The sequence below is a fragment of the Diadema setosum genome, chromosome 8 (assembly GCF_964275005.1).
Source record: "Diadema setosum chromosome 8, eeDiaSeto1, whole genome shotgun sequence".
Lineage (NCBI taxonomy): Eukaryota > Metazoa > Echinodermata > Echinoidea > Diadematoida > Diadematidae > Diadema > Diadema setosum.
In genome coordinates this window covers 7,219,456-7,242,325 of record NC_092692.1, presented here as the reverse complement: position 1 = coordinate 7,242,325, position 22,870 = coordinate 7,219,456, and the positions used below count along the sequence as shown (strand labels likewise).

Sequence of the window (22,870 nt, the reverse complement as noted above, 5' to 3'; positions counted from 1 at the left end):
CCAACTCAATAAATTGTTGATGGTTTTGCAAGCTCTGTTTGATAGCCAACTGTATGTTTTCCATCTGAAGAGGGCTGCATACCTCTACAGAGTTCATAATAACAAGCATTGAGTCATTGAACTGTACATGTCTTTCAAGTATTGTTCAATGGTGTGATCTTTCTCCATTGGCTGGTTCAATCAAGTAGCATACTGTACACATGAATGTATGCCATTTGTACAAGCATAAAATTTGCTATGAATGACCGCAGATCTGACAATGTAACAGAATGGCTGATCACATTTATATATTCATATATAATAATATATATTTGTATATATTATAATATATAATATAATAACATTGTATATATTCATATAATCATATATTCATATAATCATATATTCATATATTCATCTAGTCCTATATGTAGTATGGACCTGTTGATCATTTGTGATTATTTGTAATTATTTGTAATTATACAGTTACAGACAAGCCTGATTTCACATAGACCATGTACAAAGTACAGCCGGGCCAAAGGCGGGGCCTAAGGCCGGACCCAAGGCCACGGGCCTTAGCCCGGAACCAGGGGCCCAGAGCCCAAGTGGGCCCAGGCCCAGGGGCCCATAGCCCAAGTGGGCCCGGGCCCAGTGGCCCAGGGGCCCAGGGGCTCAAGGGGCCCAAGACCGGGTCGAGGCCAGGAGCCTAAGTGCTGGCCCAAGGCAGGGGGCTGCCACCAGACTGAGACCACTCAGAGTACCAGTCATGACTTGCTGTGATAATGATGTGACAGGCCTGTGCATACACATATTATGTAAATGAACTGTACAGGGCTGTGCATATTATGTAAATACACTGTACACTAACTATACACAGTCATGACTTGCTGTGATAATGATGTGACAGGCCTGTGCATACACATATAATGTAAATACACTGTACACTAACTATACACAGCCCAGTCGCTGTATAAATCGCGACAGGGCTGTACCTGAGCAGCCCACAACACAGAGCAAACACAAAGTGAATTTTACGATTGCATTTAGTTTTGATACTTGACATCATTTTTTGTCACCTCAAACGCATCAAAGACAATCTTTATTAATGAGACTTCATACCCTACCTGTTTTCCTGGGGTTATTTGTGGGAATTCTGCGATCTGGGTACTATTCGCAAATCTAACAACATGTGAAAATATCAACTCCTGATCATGTAACGTGCATGTGTACATTTCTGTGTTTACTGCTGTATTCCATGAACATGAATTCAACAACTACAGTATTCATCGCATAATCGGGACAGGTTGGGAGTAGCAAACACGGCCCCTTTAAGCGGGGTGCCCGATTTCGCGATGAGCACTCACCATACACTAACGGCATACGACATGTACATTATGTAGTGCACACACACACACACACACACACACACATGCATACTGACGTACTGTACATGTACATGAATACACAACCACGCTACCCCTCGGTGCGACCCTCTAGCTGTCCCTGCATTCTCGCAATGATGTAGAGTAATCGCAACTGGGTTCTTCTTCTGTCACCTCTCTTCGAACACAAAATATACTGTGGATTAAAAGCTAGCACTTTCTTAAACATTCGTAGAATTCTTGGACACGTAGGGCGTTCTGTATCCACATATCCACAACCATGGGAAATGATTACCCAGAACTGATGTGGGAACGTCAATAAAAAGTCCTTCAATCATTCAATCATCACGGCTTGATTGTTTACTTGCTGCGATCAGTGCACTGTACATGTGTTGTAGCGATCTAGCTCGCCATGTATACACATGTACAGAAAAGCGAAGGCGGGCAGCGAGCTGAAATGTACGTGTACTGGATGGACGGAGGTCAAAACACACCAGTCCCAAGCTTGCTTTGTAAGTTTGATGTAAACGACAACTGATAGGGAATCTTTGAAATATTGTTGTGGTATTTTGGTAGATTTTTTGTGTAAAATTTCAACAAAATCAAAGATCGCTTGAAGAAAAATTGTCCCGTTTATCAGAGGTCCCCGCCCGATTATCCAGTGAAAATAACGTGCATTGGAAATGTTTCTGGGAAGCGTATGTCATTTAAGCGAGGTTCCCGATTATCAGATGCCCGATTATGCGATGAATACTGTACTGATCCTGTAATATGAGCTGCCAGGATAAAACTCACATACGCTCTGATTCTGTATAGCAATCACTTTCAAAGCAATGTATTGATACATTTCTGCCAGCTAAAAATTCTTAAATGTTGGTTCACCCATGTGAACAGGTACAGAAACTGAAGCCTAGGTGGTGGGTTAAGCAGAATTGCTGCATACACATGTGCATACACATATTATGTAAATACTGTGCATGTATACACATATTATGTAAATACACTGTACACTAACTATACACAGCCCAGTCGCTGTATAAATCGCGACAGGGCTGTACCTGAGCAGCCCACAACACAGAGCAAACACAAAGCGAATTTTACGATTGCATAGTTTAGTTTTGATACTTGACATAATTTTTTGTCACCTCAAACGCATCAAAGACAATCTTTATTAATGAGACTTCATAACCTACCTGTTTTCCTGGGGTTATTTGTGGGAATTCTGCGATCTGGGTACTATTCGCAAATATCAACTCCTGATCATGTAACGTGCATGTGTACATTTCTGTGTTTACTGCTGTATTCCATGAACATGAATTCAACAACTACTGTTATATCCTGTAATATGAGCTGCCAGGACAAAACTCATACGCTCTGATTCTGTATAGCAATCACTTTCAAAGCAATGTCTTGATACATTTCTGCCAGCTAAAAATTCTTAAATGTTGGTTCACCCATGTGAACGGGTACAGAAACTGAAGCCTAGGTGGTGGGTTAAGCAGAATTGCTGCTGTCCTTGCAGTCCCACTCATATGTTTTCATGTTAGTCTAATGCTAGTTTGTGGCAATAAGAGAGTGTGCCAAGCAGTTTGCCAAGCAGGGATTCAGCTGGATGTCGAAAGTGATTAGCCATTCTGATACTTGAATTTAACAATACCATTTAACAATTCCATACCACCTAAAACCCCAACCCTATCAAATTCTGTAGAATTTCTGCTATCAAAACAATGATAGGATAATCTGCAGACAAAGTAGACTTTTTCTGTCACAAATCTGCTGTTACTGTGTTATTACCTCCGCCCAGGGGGAAGGTTATGTTTTCGTGACCGTTGGTTTGTTTGTCTGTGTGCAAAATAACTCAAAAAGTAGGTAACGAATTTGGATGAAAGTGGCAGGAAAGGTTTAGATTGATACAAGTAACAGATGATCAAATTTTGGTAGTGATTTGAGAATTTTGGAGGAATTTATGAAGGATTTTTGATATTTTGGCAGGTAGGGTCAATGAACTTGGAAGTTCAGGCTGCGCGTATTAAGGTTTGCATGCGTGCTCTAGTTTCTGCTAGGGTGAGGCGCGCCGTGCAGCTGAGGGTTTATGACGTAACAAAGGCTTCTATATTGGGAAATTGGGCGACTTTCAGCACACAATGCTGTAAGTATGTATGGGTGGAAATCACTTCTATGGAAGAACAAGATCAGTTGTGGAAATGAGCTGCATGCTTGGCGGAGGTCTGCGCTCTCAGAGTGCTTCTGTAGTTTTGAATGTCTTCCTCTGTGAAAAATGTGAAATCAATGAAAGGAAAAAATATGGTACCTGGTAAATATTAATAGCTGTGCACATTATTCACACATGTACTATACAATGTATGACAGTAGCATATATTCACTCACAAAAAAAAAAAACCCGCTGATACATGTAAAAGAGTTAAAGAATCAGCAGACATAGTTTTACAAGATGTATTGCAGAGTTCAATTAGTATTAGTATTAGAAGTAGTATTGGTAGTAGTAGTAGTAGTAGTAGTAGTAGTAGTAGTAATAGTAGTAGAAGTAGCAATGATAAGAATAATGATAATTGTGGCTACTTGTATAGCGCACAGGTCCGCTTTTTAGTGCTCATGGCGCTTCATAAATGAAAAGATAGATATAACACATGTTCAAACATGACAACAGAGAAGAAAATGGCAAACAACAACAAACACATACCAGATAAAGAATACAATTGTTCCAAACATTATAGACTGCAATTATAGTCCTCAGTGTGAGAGGAATAGGTAAAGTTTTGAAGTTTGGATTTGAATGTTTCTGTAGATGACAATTATAGCTGTACACACAGAGAAAATGTTCCAGTTAAAGAGGAACGTAGTCATACAAAGTGTATGTATTTCACATTTTTCAGTATTTTCAATCTTTCATATCCATATGCAATGGGCATAATGGACTCATTTGCATATCATTTGCATAGTATGCTATCATGGGGTGTGAAAGTATGCTGAGTATTGACATATAGGTCATCCACTCGTTGTATCCCCCGAACAGAGTTCGGAGGATACTATGGATTTGGCCTCGTTGCGCCGTGTCCGCCGCAGAGATTTTCTTGTGAGCACTCTACTGGCTGCAGTTCTTCTTAGATCATCTTCAAATTTGGCATGAAGGTGTGTTATGGTAAAACGAAGACGCCTATTGTTTTTGGTGATGGTGCCCTCGCTTGTTCCGTCTTTATACATGAAAAAGTAAATCTAACAGGGTCTGTTTGTGTGTGCGACGCTGGCCTTGCTTCGTGACCAATTTTTTTTATGCCTCCGCCAACGAAGTGGCCAGAGGCATTATGTTTTTGGGTCGTCCGTCCGTCCGTACGTACGTCCGTCCCATTTTGTTTTTGTCGATATCTCAAGAACCGTGTGGTGGTTTTAAATCAAACTTGGTATGAGGGTATATCCCGGGGGGGGGGGGGGGGGGGGGGGGGATAATACTTTATTTGGATTTTAGGGTCACAGGGTCGAAGGTCAAAGGTCACAGGTTATTTTGTGAAAAAAAAGGTTGAAAATTCATGTTTTTCTCCATATCTCGCAAATGGTTCAAGGTATCTTCATGGAACTTAGTATACAGTTGAACCTCTATTATCCGGCCTCCCTTTATCCGGATGCAATCTCGCCATGATATTTTTTTAATAATTACGGGAAGAAAGGGGGATTCCCAACTCCTTGAGAACTCCTACCCAAACACACATGAATTACATATTGCTTCCAATATGATTAACATACATTGCATCAAATTTCCTTCCAAATTGCTTACCTTCAGACATTTCAACATCCCGAAACATCCCCAAATGTAACAATGAAAAGGTTGCAGTATACACATTACTACATGTGGTACTACAATGGGCTTCATCAGTACATGTGTATGTATATGTACATGTATAAAGCATTGAGTCTCCCGTATCCGGCCAAATCCCTTATCCGGATGAGCCCCGGTCCTGACTTGTCCGGATACGAGAGGTTCAACTGTATATGCTTGTTCCAATGGGCAGTGATTGTCTAGGGAAGTTGGGGGTCATGGTTCAAAGGTCAGGGGTCAAAGGTCAAGGTCAACTCCTCAAAATATCACTACTTTCCTTATAATTATGCAATGCCTGAAGGTTTTTTTTTTTTTTTTACTTGATGTATGCATGTATTACCCGATATATATTCTGTGGGAAGTTTCTTGCCAAAAGGTCAAAGGTCAAAAGGTCAAAGGTCAAGTGAAAGTGTTGAATTGCACTTTTTCCTCCATATCTCAAAAGTAACTCAAGGTATCATCATGAAACTTACATATTTATGCATGTTCAACCTAACAGTGATTCTCTTTGGAACTGTGAGGTCAAAGGTCAAAGGCCAGGTTTAGATAATGCTATTTTCCCATTTGATACTGAAATTATACTTTTTCTCAATACCTTGAAAATTACTCAATGCATAAACTTATAAAAGGGTCAAAAGTCAAGTAAAAATCATCAGTTCCCCAAATACCTGCACTCTGACATTTTTATGCCTCCGCCACGAAGTGGTGCCGGAGGCATTATGTTTTCGGGTTGTCCGTCCGTCCGTACATCCGTGCGTCCGTACGTCTGTCCGTCCGTCCACTTTCGTTTACGCGATAACTTGAGTAATATTTACTGGAATTTTACCAAACTTGGTCCAAGTATGAAGTATGATGGGGCAATTATTTGATTAGATTTTGGGTGAGATCGGCTAAAGGTCAAAGATCAAGGTCAAATCATGAAATTGTATCCGTTTACGCGATAACTCAGACTGGATGGAGCAAATTTCACCAAACTTTGTTGGAGGATGATGTATAATGGGACAATTACTTGATTAGTTTTTCAGTGAAATTGGACAGGGGTCAAAGGTCAAAGATCAAGGTCAAATCCTAAAATTTATCTGTTTACATGATAACTCAAAACTGGACAAAGCAGCTTTCACCAAACTTGGTCCAAGGATGATGTATGATAGGACAATTAGTTGAGGAGATTTTAGTGACATTGGCAAGAGGTCAAAGGTCAAATGGTCAAGGTCAAATGCTACAAATGTTGCAATTTCCCTCATATCTATGCAATGCCCAAAGGTATTTTCTTGAAACTTGGTGTGGACATGTACTACTGCGTAGAGATTCTCCAGAGAGAGTTTTATGTCAAAAGGTCAAAAGTCAAAAGGTCAAAGGTTAGGTGAAAATATTGCAATATCACTTTTCTCGCAAATGGTGCAATGTATCTTCGTGGAACATGGTACATACGCATGTACTGACTGGCAGGGATTATCTAGGGAATTGAGGGGTCATGGGTCAATAGTCAGGGGTCATACGTAGGTCAAGTTCATCTCAAAATTTTACTATTTCTCTCATATACTAGTATATGCAATGCTTGCATTATTAAAAATTAATACATGCATTACCTAATGGAGATTCTCTGGGAAATTTCCAGCCAGAAGGTCAAAGGTCAAAGGTTAGGGGTCAAAGGCCAGGTTTCAATGCCCCCCCCCCCCCAAAAAAAAAAAGAAAAAAAAAAAGAAAAACTTTTTGTACCGTCATTACACTCTTTCTTCATACCTTGGAAATTACTCAATGCATAAACTTATAAAAAGGTCTGTCAGAATTCAAGTAAAAATTCTCAATTCCCCATATATGTGTACCTGCACTCTTAAAAAAATAAAGCAAACCCAGTTCAAGACATTTCTGACAAACCTGTCATTTCAATATTTTGCCAGTTATGTGAAACTGTCATGGATCACACATTGTGAAGACATTGTACTATACGCCTACTGGGAGAATCATGCATTATGGCGGAGGCATCAGTCGCCATAGCGACATTTCTAGTTAATTAATCATTCATCCAATTGAACCTAGTTCTAGGAAAATGAACATTCAGCACATTTGTGGCAAACCTGTCATTTTAATATTTTGCCAATTGTGTGAAACTGTCATCACACATTGTCAAGACATTGTACTATAGACCTATCAGGAGAACCATGCATTATGGCGGAGGCATATCAGTCGCCGTAGCGATATATCTAGTTCAGTTAATGTAATAAATCATTGAAATACAGCATATTTGAGCATAAGTATATGAATCTATTTGATCAAAATCATTGATTTATTGGAAAAGAAAGACCCACGTAAAAGCCAAACTTGTCAAGGTGTGAACGACTCAATAAATTGGACCTGTAAAAAAAAAGAAGAAAGTACGTACAGATAATTGAACACAGAAGCACACACACACACACACACACACACTCACACAGTCACATGGTGAATTTGTAAACTGTATTAACTTTCTTCTGTAACTATTGCTATGCCATCATTGATCTGCATTCGAAACTGCTTGTTATTTGTTTTGTTTTGTTTTTTGTTTGATTTCTCTTTGGGGGGATTCTGGAACGATCCGGATGATTAGTGAGACTGATTAATGGAACCAGTCCGTATGGAGGGTTGGTGCAGATAAAGCAAGGGGGCGTGTGGGGTGGAGTGTGCGACTCGGCTTGGACCCTCGCTGACGCCAACGTAGTGTGCCGCCAGCTCAGCTTTGCCGATGCTGTGGCAACCAATGCCACCCTGGTCGCTGGGACAGACGAGGTAGCCTTCCCCGTAATCTCCAGGCGCAACTTCAACTGCAGTGGCGCCGAGAGGGCGCTTCTCGAGTGCGAGAACCGGGATGACACCGCATGTGGAGATAGTTCCTCTGGAGTATCTGTCACTTGCTCTCCCACCGGTGAGTTGTTCCCCTGGTTCACCCTCCTTCCCCCGCCCCACCCCTGTAATACATACAAAAACAGCCCCCTCCCCCTCCCCCAATCGTTATGCACAAAGAATGATTGGATGGTTATGAGAGAATATGTGTATGGCACTCAGCCCTGTGCAACTGAATATGAACATGATACATGTACATACAGTGTAGCAAACAATTATTTGGACACCTGCTGAAATGGTGCTCAAAAATAATAGTAATCAAAATATGTGGCATAATTGACCCTGTTTATCACAGACATCCGTAGTCATGTCATAGTGATTATTTGTAAGCAAAAAATTACATCATATTCCTGCTTCTGTTGGAAATGGCACGGAGCCCTCTTGTATGGTTAAGTGTCCTAGTATTGTTCTTCCAAAAGATAGCAGTACTCCCATGTACAATGCATATCTAATTCAGGGAGAACCTTGCCTTTATTTTATAAACCTCTGCTATTCATATTTCTTTATCTTCACCATTTTGAAGATGTCTGTAATTTTTTTTTTGGTCACTCTGTTTTTGTACACATTCATGTTCATTTATTTGTTTATAAGGATATTTTGTTGTTACTGCTTCTGAACAAAGCATACATGTACAGTTTTGTATCACAAAATACTAAAAAAAAACAGTAAACCAGTGTTCTACAGTGCAAGGTGTGTGCACATACTTTATTATAAAAAAAAACCAGAAATTTTTGGTGTGCATAAAACTTTTCGTGAATTTTGGAATGAGCCAAGATTTTAAAAAGTGAAATGATTACAAAAAGTTTTTTGGTTACACACAATTTATTGAACAGCAGTACTTGGCAAGTCATGAAAGTCTCATAATACAAAAAACGTGTTGGCTCCAGTTCACGAAAGTATCATACTGCAAGTAGAAATTGAGGAATAAAAGTCATTCTGTGGCAGAGATTTGCAGTTGTATGTTAGCTTTGCTTGTTTGTATGTTTTTCCTCCTAAATGTGTAGTCTGGTTGTTCGATTCTTTCTCTATCTCTTCTCTCATTGAATGCTAGTGCGACTGGTGAATGGCGCCAGTCCGTACAGGGGGCGAGTTGAGGTGCTGGTAAATGGAACATGGGGCACTATCTGTGATGATATGTGGGATATGACAGATTCGCAGGTAAGCTTCCACTTGCTCAGTTCTGCTTGCACTTCCAGCAAGACGATACAGTTAACCTTTTAGCCACTGAAGATTCTGTACATGAAGGCCTATGATTTCCTGGAAGGTACAGCAGTATTCCTCTCTTTGACAACTTTCTTAACTATGTTAAAAAGTTCACTGCTTGTTTATTTTTGTCTATCATAACGAGTTCTGTTTATTTGAGAAGCCTGAGACTTTACCAAGAGAATGGTGTGTTAAATAATAGAGGGCCTCTCATCTCTGCTCAACCTCCATAAACCATCTCTATGTGGACTGCACTCCTCCAAAGCCTCTTATCTTCTCATCCCCAAAACTAAAAGATCATGGGGAGATCATAGAGCATTCATGTCAGCAGCTCTCTGCTTATAGAACAGACTCCCAGATTCAGTGAAGGATTATGACACTGTCAATGACTTCAAAAGAAAATTAAAAATGCACATTTTGACTAATACTTTTCCTGAGGATTAACATGTTACAGCTGTAGGAACTTATGTAGTATACTGTCAGATTGTGTATTTTGTTATGAACATTGATTGGGAGTGCCTTGAGCACTTATGAATATATATTGTGCACATTATAAATGTCTATATTATTATTATCATATTATTATTATTTTTATCATTATTAAAGTATACTATATTATCTATGATTAATTGATACCCCACAAGTCACCCACATAGTAATGGCAGACTTTGAGCCTAAGTAGCATTTTTACAGGGTGCATTTGGACCTTTGACCTTTTTGTGTGAGTAGCTGCTCTTAGGTTGCACGTGTGCTAGCATTTTAGCATGAGGAGTGAACGTAAACGTGTGATCAAACACCAGGCTTCCAGGGTTTAAAGCATCCTGGGTCCTATAAGAGATTGTAGCCTATTGATGACGGGCAGGACAACTAGTGACTGGAAAACCATTAATTGTTCAAAAAAAGGGGTTGGAAATGGAAACATATGCACAAATTAATGACATCTACTCAGATCTTTCTTGATTTTATTATTGCCGTGTGTACAGATTGTGTGTCGCCAGCTAGGCTACGGGTACGCCCTGAACTATCACTCGGCAGACACATTCGGTGCGGGCACGGGCCCTATATTCTACGACAGCGTGCAGTGCACCGGCAGCGAGCGGCTTCTCTCGCAGTGCTCCAACGGGGGTCTCAACCAGCACAATTGTGAACACAGTGAGGATGTGGGTGTGTCATGTTCCCTGTCTGGTAAGTGCAACAGAAGAAGTGGTACTATTGAGCAGTCTTTTTTTAAACAAGATGCCATGTTATTTACCTGTTAGAGACTGGTCCTGAGTCTGCTTTGGGCAGGTGTCTATGGAAAATGTGTGCTAAAACAAAATCAGCTCATCCTCAACCTGTTAACAGCCAGTCAATGCTGTCTTGAATACTTGTTCATTTCAGTTTTGTAGAAATTTTCATTCGTGTTTGTTTGTTGTGGATTTTTGTTTTTGTTTGTTTTGTTTTGCTTTTTATGTGCTTTTCCAGCATAGGAGCTTCATTTAATATCTATCAATCTATCAATCCATCCATCGATCCATCCATCCATCCATCCATCCATCAATCAATCAATCGATCAATCAATCAATCAATCAATCAATCAATCAGTCAATCAAATCAAATCAGGTAGAACTCCTTTGAATGTTTAATATAATTCTGTATGTTTGTTCAATATCTAATGTATAGTGAAGATTGGAACATTGCATTTCATATGTATAAGCATCAATGACATCAAACAGCAATTTCATTGTACTTGTAGACTGTGGTTCAGATGTGCTGCAATGCCCTGTGAATCTTTGATCCTTCTTAGGAGAATTTTTCTATGAAAGTATGGATGATAATGCTCATTTTCATTTAGCCTGTTGTCGTTGTGATGTTCAGGTACTTGACCACTTTGTCTGAAATATAATGTGCACCTAATATTCACTCACATTGGCCAGAGGTTGACTTGATTCTGAACCCTTCTACTGTATGAGCTGAAATTTTCGCGTACAGATATTTTCGCGAATTGCTACTTGGAGGACATTTTGGCGTGTTATTAATTTCGCGGTTGCCAGGGTCCAACTGAACGTAGCTATTTGCGCGTTGTTATTTTCGCTTGTTGTTATTTTTCGCGGTTCAAAGGCGATTTGTGAAATTGGTGAAAATAAAACCACCGTGAAAATTTCAGTACAGTATCTCATGTGGCATATCTGGTGAAATATACTGACCTTTTGTAACATCGGATTAATCTTTGTTTCATCTCTTTCATGATACCAGGGGCTTTAAGTAGTGCCATCTTTTCATGCCTGTTACTGTATAAGCAGGTGTTTTCGCGAGGGTTTAATTTTCGCTTATTTCGCGACTCGCAGTTGGATCACGAATTTTACAACACACAAAAATGTCTCCATATGCTCTGGTGATAGTACATTAACAGTAGCGTTGGCGTCAATTCACAAAAACAACATCTCCCAAAAATGTCTATGATCTCCTCTTTTTCGGAAATAACAGCGTATACAGTAAACATTGAAGTGAAGAAATATGTCTAATGTTGGATTTTTCCTGTTTTATTTCAGCATATATGGGTTGTTATTGACAGAGTACCTTTTTTTGCATAACGTAAAGTATGTTGATTGTTGATAATGCTAAACTTGCTGAGAATAGATCGATATCTTGTACAATAAACAGCAATTGTTCCTATTTTTGTGCTTTAAGGGTGGCTGAAAAGATCACAATAGCCATAAAGACTGAACACTCGGGCAATTGTAATGAAGCTTGGCAGTGGGATTTCCAGTACAGCTGTATGGTTTTAAATATCTTTCACCTTTTCCCGTTGCAGACAGCTCAACAACCTCAGTGAGGCTGGCAGGTGGCCAAACGCAGAACGAGGGTCGCGTGGAGATCTTCTGGCAGGGAAACTGGGGCACTGTCTGTGATGACGACTGGGAGCTCAACGATGCCCAGGTTGTCTGCCGCCAGCTGGGCTATGCGGGGGCCGTCAGTGCCCATCAGCAGGCCCACTTTGGTCAGGGCACAGGGAATATCATCCTGGACAATGTGCAGTGTGTGGGGACAGAGGCAACCATCCTGAATTGTGTGCATGCAGGCATTCTCAGGCACAACTGTGCCCACTCGGAGGATGCTGGTGTTGTTTGCAGCACAGAGGGTAAAGATCCCACCTTTTGCATCAAGAACAGTTCCAAAGGAGACCTCCAGATGATATTCAGCCTTTTGCATGCAATATGCACATCTTTGAATTGATTACACTAGATACAGAGTTTCGGAATTTATAGTGATTGGGATGAGAAATACGAGTGCTTTCAAAATTCATAACAAATAACAGCAACAGCAGCTTCATATATTAATGACAATAATGACAATAGATAATACAAGGTACTTATAGAGACTGCATTGGATGCTCAAGGAAGCAAAACAAAAGAAGATAACGTGCATATTAAATGTGTTAAGCAGGTGGCATTGTGATGAGCTAACATTGCTGCATTACTGGAATGTGTGAGCCTCTATGTCTTCCGTGGTCAGTGTGTTATGTTTTGGGCTTCTTAGAGTATTGGTTTATCTGCTCAAGGACCACGATAAGTTTAACAAATCTCTTTATGGCGCTATCAAGTTTGTGCTTCCTAATGTGTAATTATATAAATTGTCTGGCATGCCCCTCTAGCACAGGAATGTGACTATTACAGAAAAGAGGTTAAGGAAACTAAGCTCCTTTTGCGATACTTTGGCCAGGTGGCCAGCACCATTCCTACCTCTTAACCTATTGAGGACGAGTCACGAGTATACTCAGGCAAGTGCCTATGGGAAATGCGTCTTGTAGCAAAATCAGTCCGTCCTCAACGGGTTAAAGGGTGTGTACAGTTCTGGTTGAGGTGAGGATTTAGCTTTTAAAGTTTTGCGAGATATTCAGAAACCACTCTATGAGATGTCAAAGAGCATGCAATTCTAAGGGGTATCAAAAGTTTATTTGATGAAAATCGGTTTGGAAATGGCTGAGATATTTAAAAACAAGGTGAAACAAAGAGATCCTAATAAAAAGCGTGGCCTGTCGCCTTTAATTGTCATCACTTTTTTGGATATCTCAGCCATTTGAAAACCAATTTTCATCAAATAAACATTGAATCCTTCTTAGAATTACATGCTCTTTCATATTTCATAAGAGGTTTCTCATTATCTCACTTAGGAATGTTCAAAACAATAATCCCCACCTCAACCAATACTGTACAGTCCCTTTAAAGTAGGAAAGCTCTTATATACGTTTTGCAGGCTCGCAGTACTAAATTTTTCTGGCAAGTTCTGAACTAGATTACATTGAATATGTTGAAGACGCAACTGCTTCAGCCTTCACTGCTTGTCGCCTTACCTTTTGCTGCATCTTCCCCAAATTCACTGTCCTTCTCAGGTCTGCCTATTTCTAGCAAAAAAGTACTCTGCTGTCTTACACTTACCTTAAAGGGGCTGTACAGTAATGGTTGAGGTGGGGATTCATATTTTGAACATTCCTAAGTGAGATAATGAGAAACCTCTTATAAAATATGAAAGAGCATGTACTTTTATGAAGGATTCAACATTTATTTGATGAAAATTGGTTTTCAAATGGCTCAGATATCCAAAAATGTGATAACAATAAAAGGCGACAGGCCACGCTTTTTATTAGGATCTCTTCATTTCACCTTGTTTTTGGATATCTCAGCCGTTTCAAAACCGATTTTCATCAAATTAACTTTCGATATCCCTTAGAATTGCATGCTCTTTGACATCTCATAGAGTGGTTTCTGAATATCTCACAAAACGTTAAAAGCTAAATTACCACCTCAACCAGAACTGTACACACCCTTTAATGCCTTTTATTTACTACCCTCTGATCACTTCTCCCCTCTGCTCTTCTGAACCTAAATTGCCTTCTTTCCATACAATATTTTAGTCCTCCCGGGACTTCATCAATTACAGCAAAAGAATTCCCACCTGTCCTTTTTAAAGGGAAAATCCAGTCCAAATATAAGTTAGTCTGATAAGAAAGAGTAAAATATTACGAGTTCAACTATATAATTTTTATCGAAATCGGATGAAAAATAAGGAAGTTATAACATTTTGAGAAACAGTTCTTGAACAGTCAATATGAATATGCAAATGGCAAAGTGAGCCTGTCATTCCCTCATAACTTGCCATATAGTTTGTATATAAATTTTGAAATTTCCAGTTTTTCATTCAAACGCAATCATGCCGGAGGCTCAAATCCTCATATATCTAAATGATCACTATTCTGGAGTTATTCAGCCAGGAATAATATCATGCTTCAGACTTCCAATGACAGAAACATTTGAATTTTCATAATTCTTTTTTTTTTTTTTGTACACGATCAATGGAAAATTGTGAGCGTATGACATGGTTATCTCACTCATTTGCATATTCATATCCACTGTACAAGAACTTTTTTTGCAGGAATAAGCAAAACTTGAAATTGTCAGAACTGCCTTATTTTTCCTATTTCAGTCAAATTTTTACTGTTGAACTCGTAAGATTTTATTCTTTTTTTATCAGACTAGGTTATATTTGGGCTGGATTTCCCCTTTAAGGCTATCCATATGGTTATCCATCCTTATCAGAACTTCACCATCAAGTAAAAAAGAATGGGTGATTTCAAGTTTGGTGCTAGTGCTAGAGCTAGTGCTGTCTCCCAAATAACTGCCTTTCATCAAATTCCAACACCGACAGTCAGATTAACGCAGCTATATGCCGATCACAATTATCGATACCCAGCGCTAGGTGTTGGAGTTACAGCACCGCGAAGTTTGCAGGATTTGCCGGACAAAAAAAAAGTGATTGCGTATGATTACAGTCAAATGTTAACAGGTGCAGCCATGACTGCTCAGTTTTAGACACATAATGAGGAAGACAGACTAAAATGCCACAAATTTCATCTTTTTTTGAAACTCAGCTATCTTAATTTTGCTCCCCGGCTCAGATTTATGTAGCCATGTCTAGAGGGTTCGTGTACATTATGCGGGCGATCATTGCATTAGAATAGACTTTGCACGTTTAATAAATGTGCATCTATTACTTAGTACTGAATGTGGGTCTCGCACAGCAATGGTAACGCCAGCACTGAACTTGAAATGACAAAGATGATAATCCCTAGGGGCTAGTGTTAGCCAATGGGAAAAAAGCATGTATGTTGCGACATAAATTGTCGCCCCGTCACAAAGTGTCGTCTGGCAACAATTTACGAGGGCTGACGGCAAAAATTGTCGCCCGCCCTCGAAGCACATTTTGCTGGGTAATATCATTCTTGACATATCGAAATACCAAAACATAACTTACATGGCTACATCCATGCAAACAAGCCATGTAAAAAGTCACAGTGAGGTTTCAAGGAAGTGTGTATGTGCGCGCGCACATGATTATTGAGAGTCCGTTCATGCGTGTGTGTGTGATGGAGCACTATGCGTGTGGTGGGAATTGTGTCGCTTGAATGTTTCGTTCCTTTTATCTCCCGCGGGCTTACGTAGACACATGAACGCTCGCACACAACACACATACGTACGTAGCCCACGTACACCAAACCCCTCAGATATACACTCATGCAGGCACAATACTGCGCCCACAAACATGCATCACCACACACCCTATACACATATGTCACGTACCCACATACACACGTACGCATACAGGCACACGTATACACACAGACAAACAAACCACTACCACTATACAACCACCACACATGCACAGTTTCCACATATTGTATTATTATGCTCCAAACACACACACACACACACACTCTGTCACAAATTGTCGCTCTGAGCCGGGGGCGACAATTTTTGATGGGGCGACAATTTATATCACAACACACGTAGATTGCTAACACAAACGGCGGAGCTTGGTTCAGCAGATGACATTCAACACCGAGCCGAGCACAAGCAATCGGATATACGATATACGTTTTAAGTTTGAGGTCAACCTCCCAACACCGACCGATTTCAAGTTCAGTTTTATTGCCAGTGCTAATGCTGAGATAGCACTTGCACTAGGGCCAGCATCGAACATGAAATCACCCAATGTCCAAAGGACTATACCCATGTTGACCTGTTCTTCCAACAACTTCAGCCATTCCAAACATATAATAGGACTCTACTTTTCTCCGCCTAATTTTGCACTTTTTTTTTTCAATTTCATGAGTTCTTCTCTCTCCAGTCCTTATCAGGACTATCCACACGGTGAACAGCAAACCTCTTCTCTCATGTTATTTCACACCACAATGCAAACTTTCAAAGATCATACATTGCATGGTTTTTTTGACCACTCAGTGGCTGCATTGAGATCACACATTAGGTCTTCAGAGATTATTTCGGGACCATTGAAGTGATGCTGAAAGTATAAGGACGGAATAATAGAAAAGCAACACCAGGGGGGTGTTTCATCAACGCTTGTCAGTGCCGACAACTGTCGGCGCTGACCAATTTCAGCAAGATCCTTGGTTTTGATTGGCTGAGATGCTCTGGTCACTGACTGTTACTATGGTGATTCAAGTTGTCAGCGCCGACAAACGTTGATGAAACACCCCCCTGATTGACACATTATTTCTGGTGTGTGATGTGGGTATATTGCTACAGTTGACAGGATTTTTTTTCTCTCTTTTGTTTTGATGGATTGTTTTCTCTTTTGTTTTGATGAAAGTCTGTTTCATCTTCAGTAATACTGCTATATTTTTGTTTCTCCTGTGTAACAGATAGTGTTACTGTCTCTGCACCCACTAATGGGGATGTACGACTCGTGGGAGGACCAGCACCGAATGTGGGTCGCGTTGAGGTGTACCTAAATGATCAGTGGGGCACTGTGTGTGATGACTTGTGGGACCGAAATGAGGGCAACGTTGTATGCCGACAGCTGGGATTTGGAACTGCCGTGGCAGCGCTTTTGAGAGCGGCCTTCGGCCAAGGGTCCGGCCCCATCCATTTGGACAATCTGGGATGTGATGGAAGCGAAACCATGCTAATTGACTGCTCACACTCCGGTGTAGGAACCCACAATTGCGGCCACTCTGAGGATGCCAGTGTAAACTGCTCCCTACCAGGTAGGGCAAACTCTGCAGATTATGTGGCACCACTTTGATAATTACAGCTAACTCCCGTTATAACGAAGTCGTCAGGACCGGCAGTTTTCTTTGGTTATATCAAAATTTTGTTATAACCGAACAATTAAACAATAGAAATACATAGAGCCGATGATGTTGCATTCTAAATTCTTATTTCGTTGTTACCGGAATTTTGTTACGACGGTGTTCGTTATGACAGGAGTGCACTGTATACTCAATACTGTGTTCACACTTCATCAGCCTCCAGATAGTGATAGGCAACAATCAGTGGAAGGATGTTATCTTTCTGTGGCTGACATTACAAACTAACTTGCACTTTTCTTTCATTCAGACTGTGGGCCGTGTAAGGATGACTGGTATACGGGTCACTATAGGGTCATCAGCCCACATGCAAGCATGCACCCGGACAGCATGGATTTGCCTACATATTTTCCATGTAGGCAAATGTAATGCAAAAAACTGTGTTTGTTGAGACCATCTATTTCAAAATTGGCTGCAAACCCATTGCGTTTGTGTGGAAGAAAGAAGGCATCCTTTCAGTGGAATCACACAAACAACTGTAAAGAGAAGTCCCATCATTACTGCATTTGTCTTCAAGAACATATAAGTGTGAACACAGATAAAGAAAACACATTTGTGTTTACTTTTCGTGCTTTTTACTGCTTCCAGTAAGGTATAGAACTGGTTCCTTGGTACACAAGGTGTGCTGTACAGACGTGGTGTGATCCACCTAAAGTGTATGTCAAAGTTGATGTAATAATAGTGTTATCAATGGGTATGACAATGATGATAATATGATGATAGTGTCGGGACAGTGTCATGAGTGTGAATCATATATCACATTTTGATGCTCTTTGGTTAAACAAGAAAAATGGTTTGAAAACTAATTGGAAGTGAAATCTAATGCATTTTAATCATAACCATACATTTGCTATGACTGCCTTTCTGTATTGACCACAGATTTGGTGAACACCTGAAATCCTTGCCTTGTAGTTTGACATTTTATTTTTGTATTTTACATAACTTACATACGAGTTTAAAGGAATTACAACGTACTTCCCAGCAGTAGCTATAATGCCTTCTTCTTGACTCACTCTGCTGGTACAGGAACCACCACTCCACCTGTAGTCACTTCACCCTACCCCCAGCAGCCGCTAATACGGCTAGCTGGTGGCTCCTCCATTTACGAGGGCCGCGTTGAGCTGTTCATCAACGGGGAGTGGGGGACGGTGTGCGACGACCAGTGGGATATCACCGACGGCAACGTGGCCTGCAGACAGCTGGGTTTTGGGCGCGCCATCCGCGCCCCCCAGCAGGCCAACTTTGGGCTGGGCGTCGGCCCCATCTTCTTTGACGATATGAGCTGCCAGGGTACGGAGGCATCCCTCCAGGAGTGTAGCAACAACGGACTGGGCATCCACAACTGTGGCCATTCAGAAGATGCGAGTGTAGTGTGCTCCCAGCCACATGCAGGTACACTTTAATATATTGAAAAGGAATGCTCCTGCTGGAAACTAATATATACAGTACACAAGGGATGAATGATAAAATGTCCACAAAAATTATAACATGGTCTCATACCCTGCATATAGGCTCTGAATCTTAACACTGTACTTTCTATTAACCTATGTCAGCATAAAAACCCGGTTTTTCTAATTTGGTTTTGTTGTTTAAGTTGATTGAGTTTTCTTCCTTCAGAAGGACATGTCTTTAGCACTGTTTTTATTATTATTAGTAGTAGTATTGTTATTATTATCATTATTATTATTATTCATTCAGCCAAATAAAAGTCACAGTGACAGTTACAGACATACGTTGACATGGAAATAGTACAATTGATGTATAATACAGATGATAATCGCGATGGATAGGAGAGCAACACATGGACAAGGGCTTATAAAAGTAATTGTTTACTGTTGCCTCTTAATAGACATGTAAGCCCTCATAATCCGTGATATGATGCATTCCTGTATGTACACCAAGTAACATTGTAGATATGAAAATGAACACATTTACCAACACAGATATACTGTATACGCCGCATATTTCGCGAGGTTTTTGTTTTCACGAATTTCGCGAGTTAGGTGCTATTCGCAAAATTAAAGACTGTATTAACATTAAAGAAAATATTGACTCTTATCCCGATGTGAATGTGACGTACGCGTGTACACTTCTGCGTTCAGTACAAGGACTCCACAATCGCGAATTTAACCGCTCGCGAAATCGTTGGGAATTCCCGATTCGTGAAAAGTTACACTCGCAAAATATATGGCGTATACAGTATCCATCACTGATGATTTGTGTCTACATTTGCAAATTAGGCTCGACAACAGCTCCGCCAAGCAATGTCACAAATTGGTCGGTACGACTTGTAAATGGAAACAGTCCGCTAGAAGGGAGGGTCGAGGTCTTCTACGACGGTCAGTGGGGGACAGTCTGCGATGACCTTTGGAGTCTTTCCGACGCTCAGGTTAGAGAGCATGGTTGCATGGTATCCGAACAAAACATTATGCATGTGTAGCACTGAGCAAGTTCCAGGCAACTGCTTTAACTTGTTCAGGACAAGCTGATTTTACCGCAACACACATTTCCCATAGACACTTTCCCGAGTATACTCGAGACTCGTCCACAAGGGGTTAAAGAACACGATCACCCTTATATGCATGTGGGATAGGTGAATGTATATAGCAATATTAGAAGAACAAGATCGATGAAAGTTTGAGGAAAATCTGACAGTCCGTTTACAAGTTATGAATTTGTGAAGTTGCAGTGCAGCCATCGCTGGATGAGAAGGCTACTGCAATGAGACTTCACAAACTGTAGTAGTCTTCTCCTCCAGCAACGATGGCAATGAAACTTAAAAAATTTATGACTTTTGAATGGATTGTCTGATTTAGCTCAAACTTTCACTGATGTGTTCTACTTGATATATTGCTGTATTCACTAAATCTATTTGTAGATGAAGGTGAACTGGTCCTTTAAGTCAATAGAAAATCAGTCATGTATATATGTGACTGTTATAAAGAGGTGGCCTTTGTCAAGAGGTGTCTGTTCATTTGTTTGTTCGTTGGTCTGTTTTTTTATATATCTCATATGGCAACAGCAAGTCTTGGTGATTTTAGTGAATATAATGAGCCAGACATTCTGAATATTTACAGATGTTCAGTGGTGCTGTTGCCTAAGAGTTAACAGCAAATGAAATATACTTATACAATGTAGCTGCATGGGTTTATCCAAATGCTACTCTTTCTCTTTCAGCCGATATATATTTTATCTCACCACCCATTATGAACACCGAGAATTCCCACGCCCCCAACATGAAGAAATTTCTGCCTTCACCCCTGCAGTTTCCCTCTCTGCTTTCTCTTTCCAATGGTAATTGACAGGTCGTGTGTCGACAGCTGGGATTTGGTCCTGCGTACGAAGCCACTTCCAGGGCACTATTCGGGCGCGGCGTCGGCCCTATCCTGCTTGATAACGTCATGTGCACTGGGAACGAAATGTCCTTGCAGGCATGTGGTCACAACGGAGTGCTGATCCACAATTGCGGTCATTCCGAGGATGCTGGAGTTCGATGCTCCCTGAATGATACATCTGGAGGTGGGTGCATATATCTTCATCCCTTATTTACACACGCACACAAATATATGCATTGTATAAACTGTTATTTTCACGAGGTGTTTAGTTTTGGCAAATTTCACAAATCACTGCTGAATCGAGAATTTAACAACACTTGAAAATGTTGCCATATGCTAGGCTAATATTGCACCAAAGATAAGCCTCGGTGTCAAAACCTTCATCTCGCGAAAGTGTATGTGACCTCCCCATTTGCGAAAATATCTGTACGCGAAAATGGCAGCTTACATAGTGATATATTAGAGATATGTGTATGTGTGAGTGTGTGTCTGTGTGTATCTAGATATAGGATACACAGATATAAAGATATACAGCAATTTCCTGTTTATCTCAGGGATTGATACTTAATTCACTTTCTTGTCATATAGATAAACAGAGCACAAAGCATCAGTGTGGCTAATTGATATCTGACTTGCTATACTATAACTTTTTAGTTATATTGGTGACTATGCAGATTTAAGAAAAGAAACTACCCATTGTTGCTTGAATTTAATAGAAATATGGTTGTGCTTTGTTGTTGAAAATGAGTTTGTTTGTTTGTTGTTGTTGTTTTTTTTTTGCTTTTTACATTGTTATACCCCCGCCACACGTATTGTGAAGGGGGTATATAGGAATCACCGTGATGTTGGTCGGGCGGGCAGTCGGTTGGTCAGTCGGTTGCAAAATCTTGTGTCGCGAACTCCTACAGTTTTGAAGCAATTTAAATGAAACTTAGGGTAAATGATGATATTGAGGTATATATATATATATATATATATATATATAAATAAATATAATATATAAATATATATAAAACCTTGTGGATTGAATAACTTCCACATCATTCAAGCAATTAAGGTCAAATTTAGTATGTACATGATGATCAGGAGGTGTAGTTATACAAGACACCAATGTGTTAATATAAGAAAAATGTGTTGCCATGGTAACCACTCATTTTTGTATCAAATTGAACCATTATTATTATTATTATTATTATTATTATTATTATCATTGTTATTATTATTATTATTATTATTATTATTATTATTATTATTTATTATTTTTTTTAATTATTATTGTTATTATTATTATTATTATTATTTATAATGCGTTTTTCCCACAAGGCCCAAAGTGCTTACGTGTACAATCAATTCAAAACATATACGACAGTATGTGTAATTGGATAAATGTTACAGCTACAAACTAGTTGCTCCTAAAAAGATGTGTTTTCACGGCTTTTTTGAAAACCATTTAATCTATGAAGGTGAAATTTGGTGTGTATGATGCTCGTTAAGTGTAGTTTTGCAAAATGTCCTTTGTATTTGTATCGGACAATGCAGTGCAATGGTAACCGCTTTTTTTTTTTTTTTTTTATCCTGTAGAGTGACCACAGTTTTCAAGCAATTGAAACCAAATTTGGTAGGCATTATGGCCCTGAGGTATAGATGTGGATCACATAATTTTTTGTTTGTCACACAAACCGTTGCCATGGTAACCACAATTTTACCAAAACCTTGCAGATCAAATAACTTTTCCATCATTCAAACAATTAAAGTCAAATTTAGTATGTACCATGATCTAGAAGTGTAGTTTTGCAAGACACCAATGTGTTAGTTTAACGAAAATGTGTTGCCATGGTAACCACTCATTTTTGTATCAAAATAAACCATTCAAGCTATGAAGGTCAAATTTGGTGTGTATGATGGTGTTTAAGTGTAGTTATGCAAAATGTCCCTTGTGTTTGTATCAGGCAATGCATTGCCATGGTAACCACACTTTTTACCCAAACCTTGTGGAACTCAGTGTCAACTCTGTAATTGTACAGTAAACTAAATTATTCTGTTTCCAATTCGACAAGTGCACAAACTTGGTATTAACGTCATTGCCCTCATGACATCACATACTATAAAGCAA

General features: G+C 39.8%; 1 protein-coding gene across 1 annotated transcript in view; it reads left to right on the top strand.

The window, feature by feature from the left end:
- The window catches only part of LOC140232363 (scavenger receptor cysteine-rich domain-containing protein DMBT1-like), a 116,896-nt gene that overhangs the window by 47,205 nt on the left and 46,821 nt on the right, over positions 1–22,870 (top strand). Inside the window, exons 10-17 of the mRNA XM_072312489.1 lie at positions 7,781–8,095; positions 9,125–9,231; positions 10,260–10,461; positions 12,071–12,397; positions 16,976–17,320; positions 18,449–18,814; positions 19,663–19,811; positions 20,728–20,941. Of these exons, the coding sequence (XP_072168590.1) occupies positions 7,781–8,095; positions 9,125–9,231; positions 10,260–10,461; positions 12,071–12,397; positions 16,976–17,320; positions 18,449–18,814; positions 19,663–19,811; positions 20,728–20,941 (2,025 nt within the window). The remainder of the gene's footprint in view (positions 1–7,780; positions 8,096–9,124; positions 9,232–10,259; positions 10,462–12,070; positions 12,398–16,975; positions 17,321–18,448; positions 18,815–19,662; positions 19,812–20,727; positions 20,942–22,870) is intronic.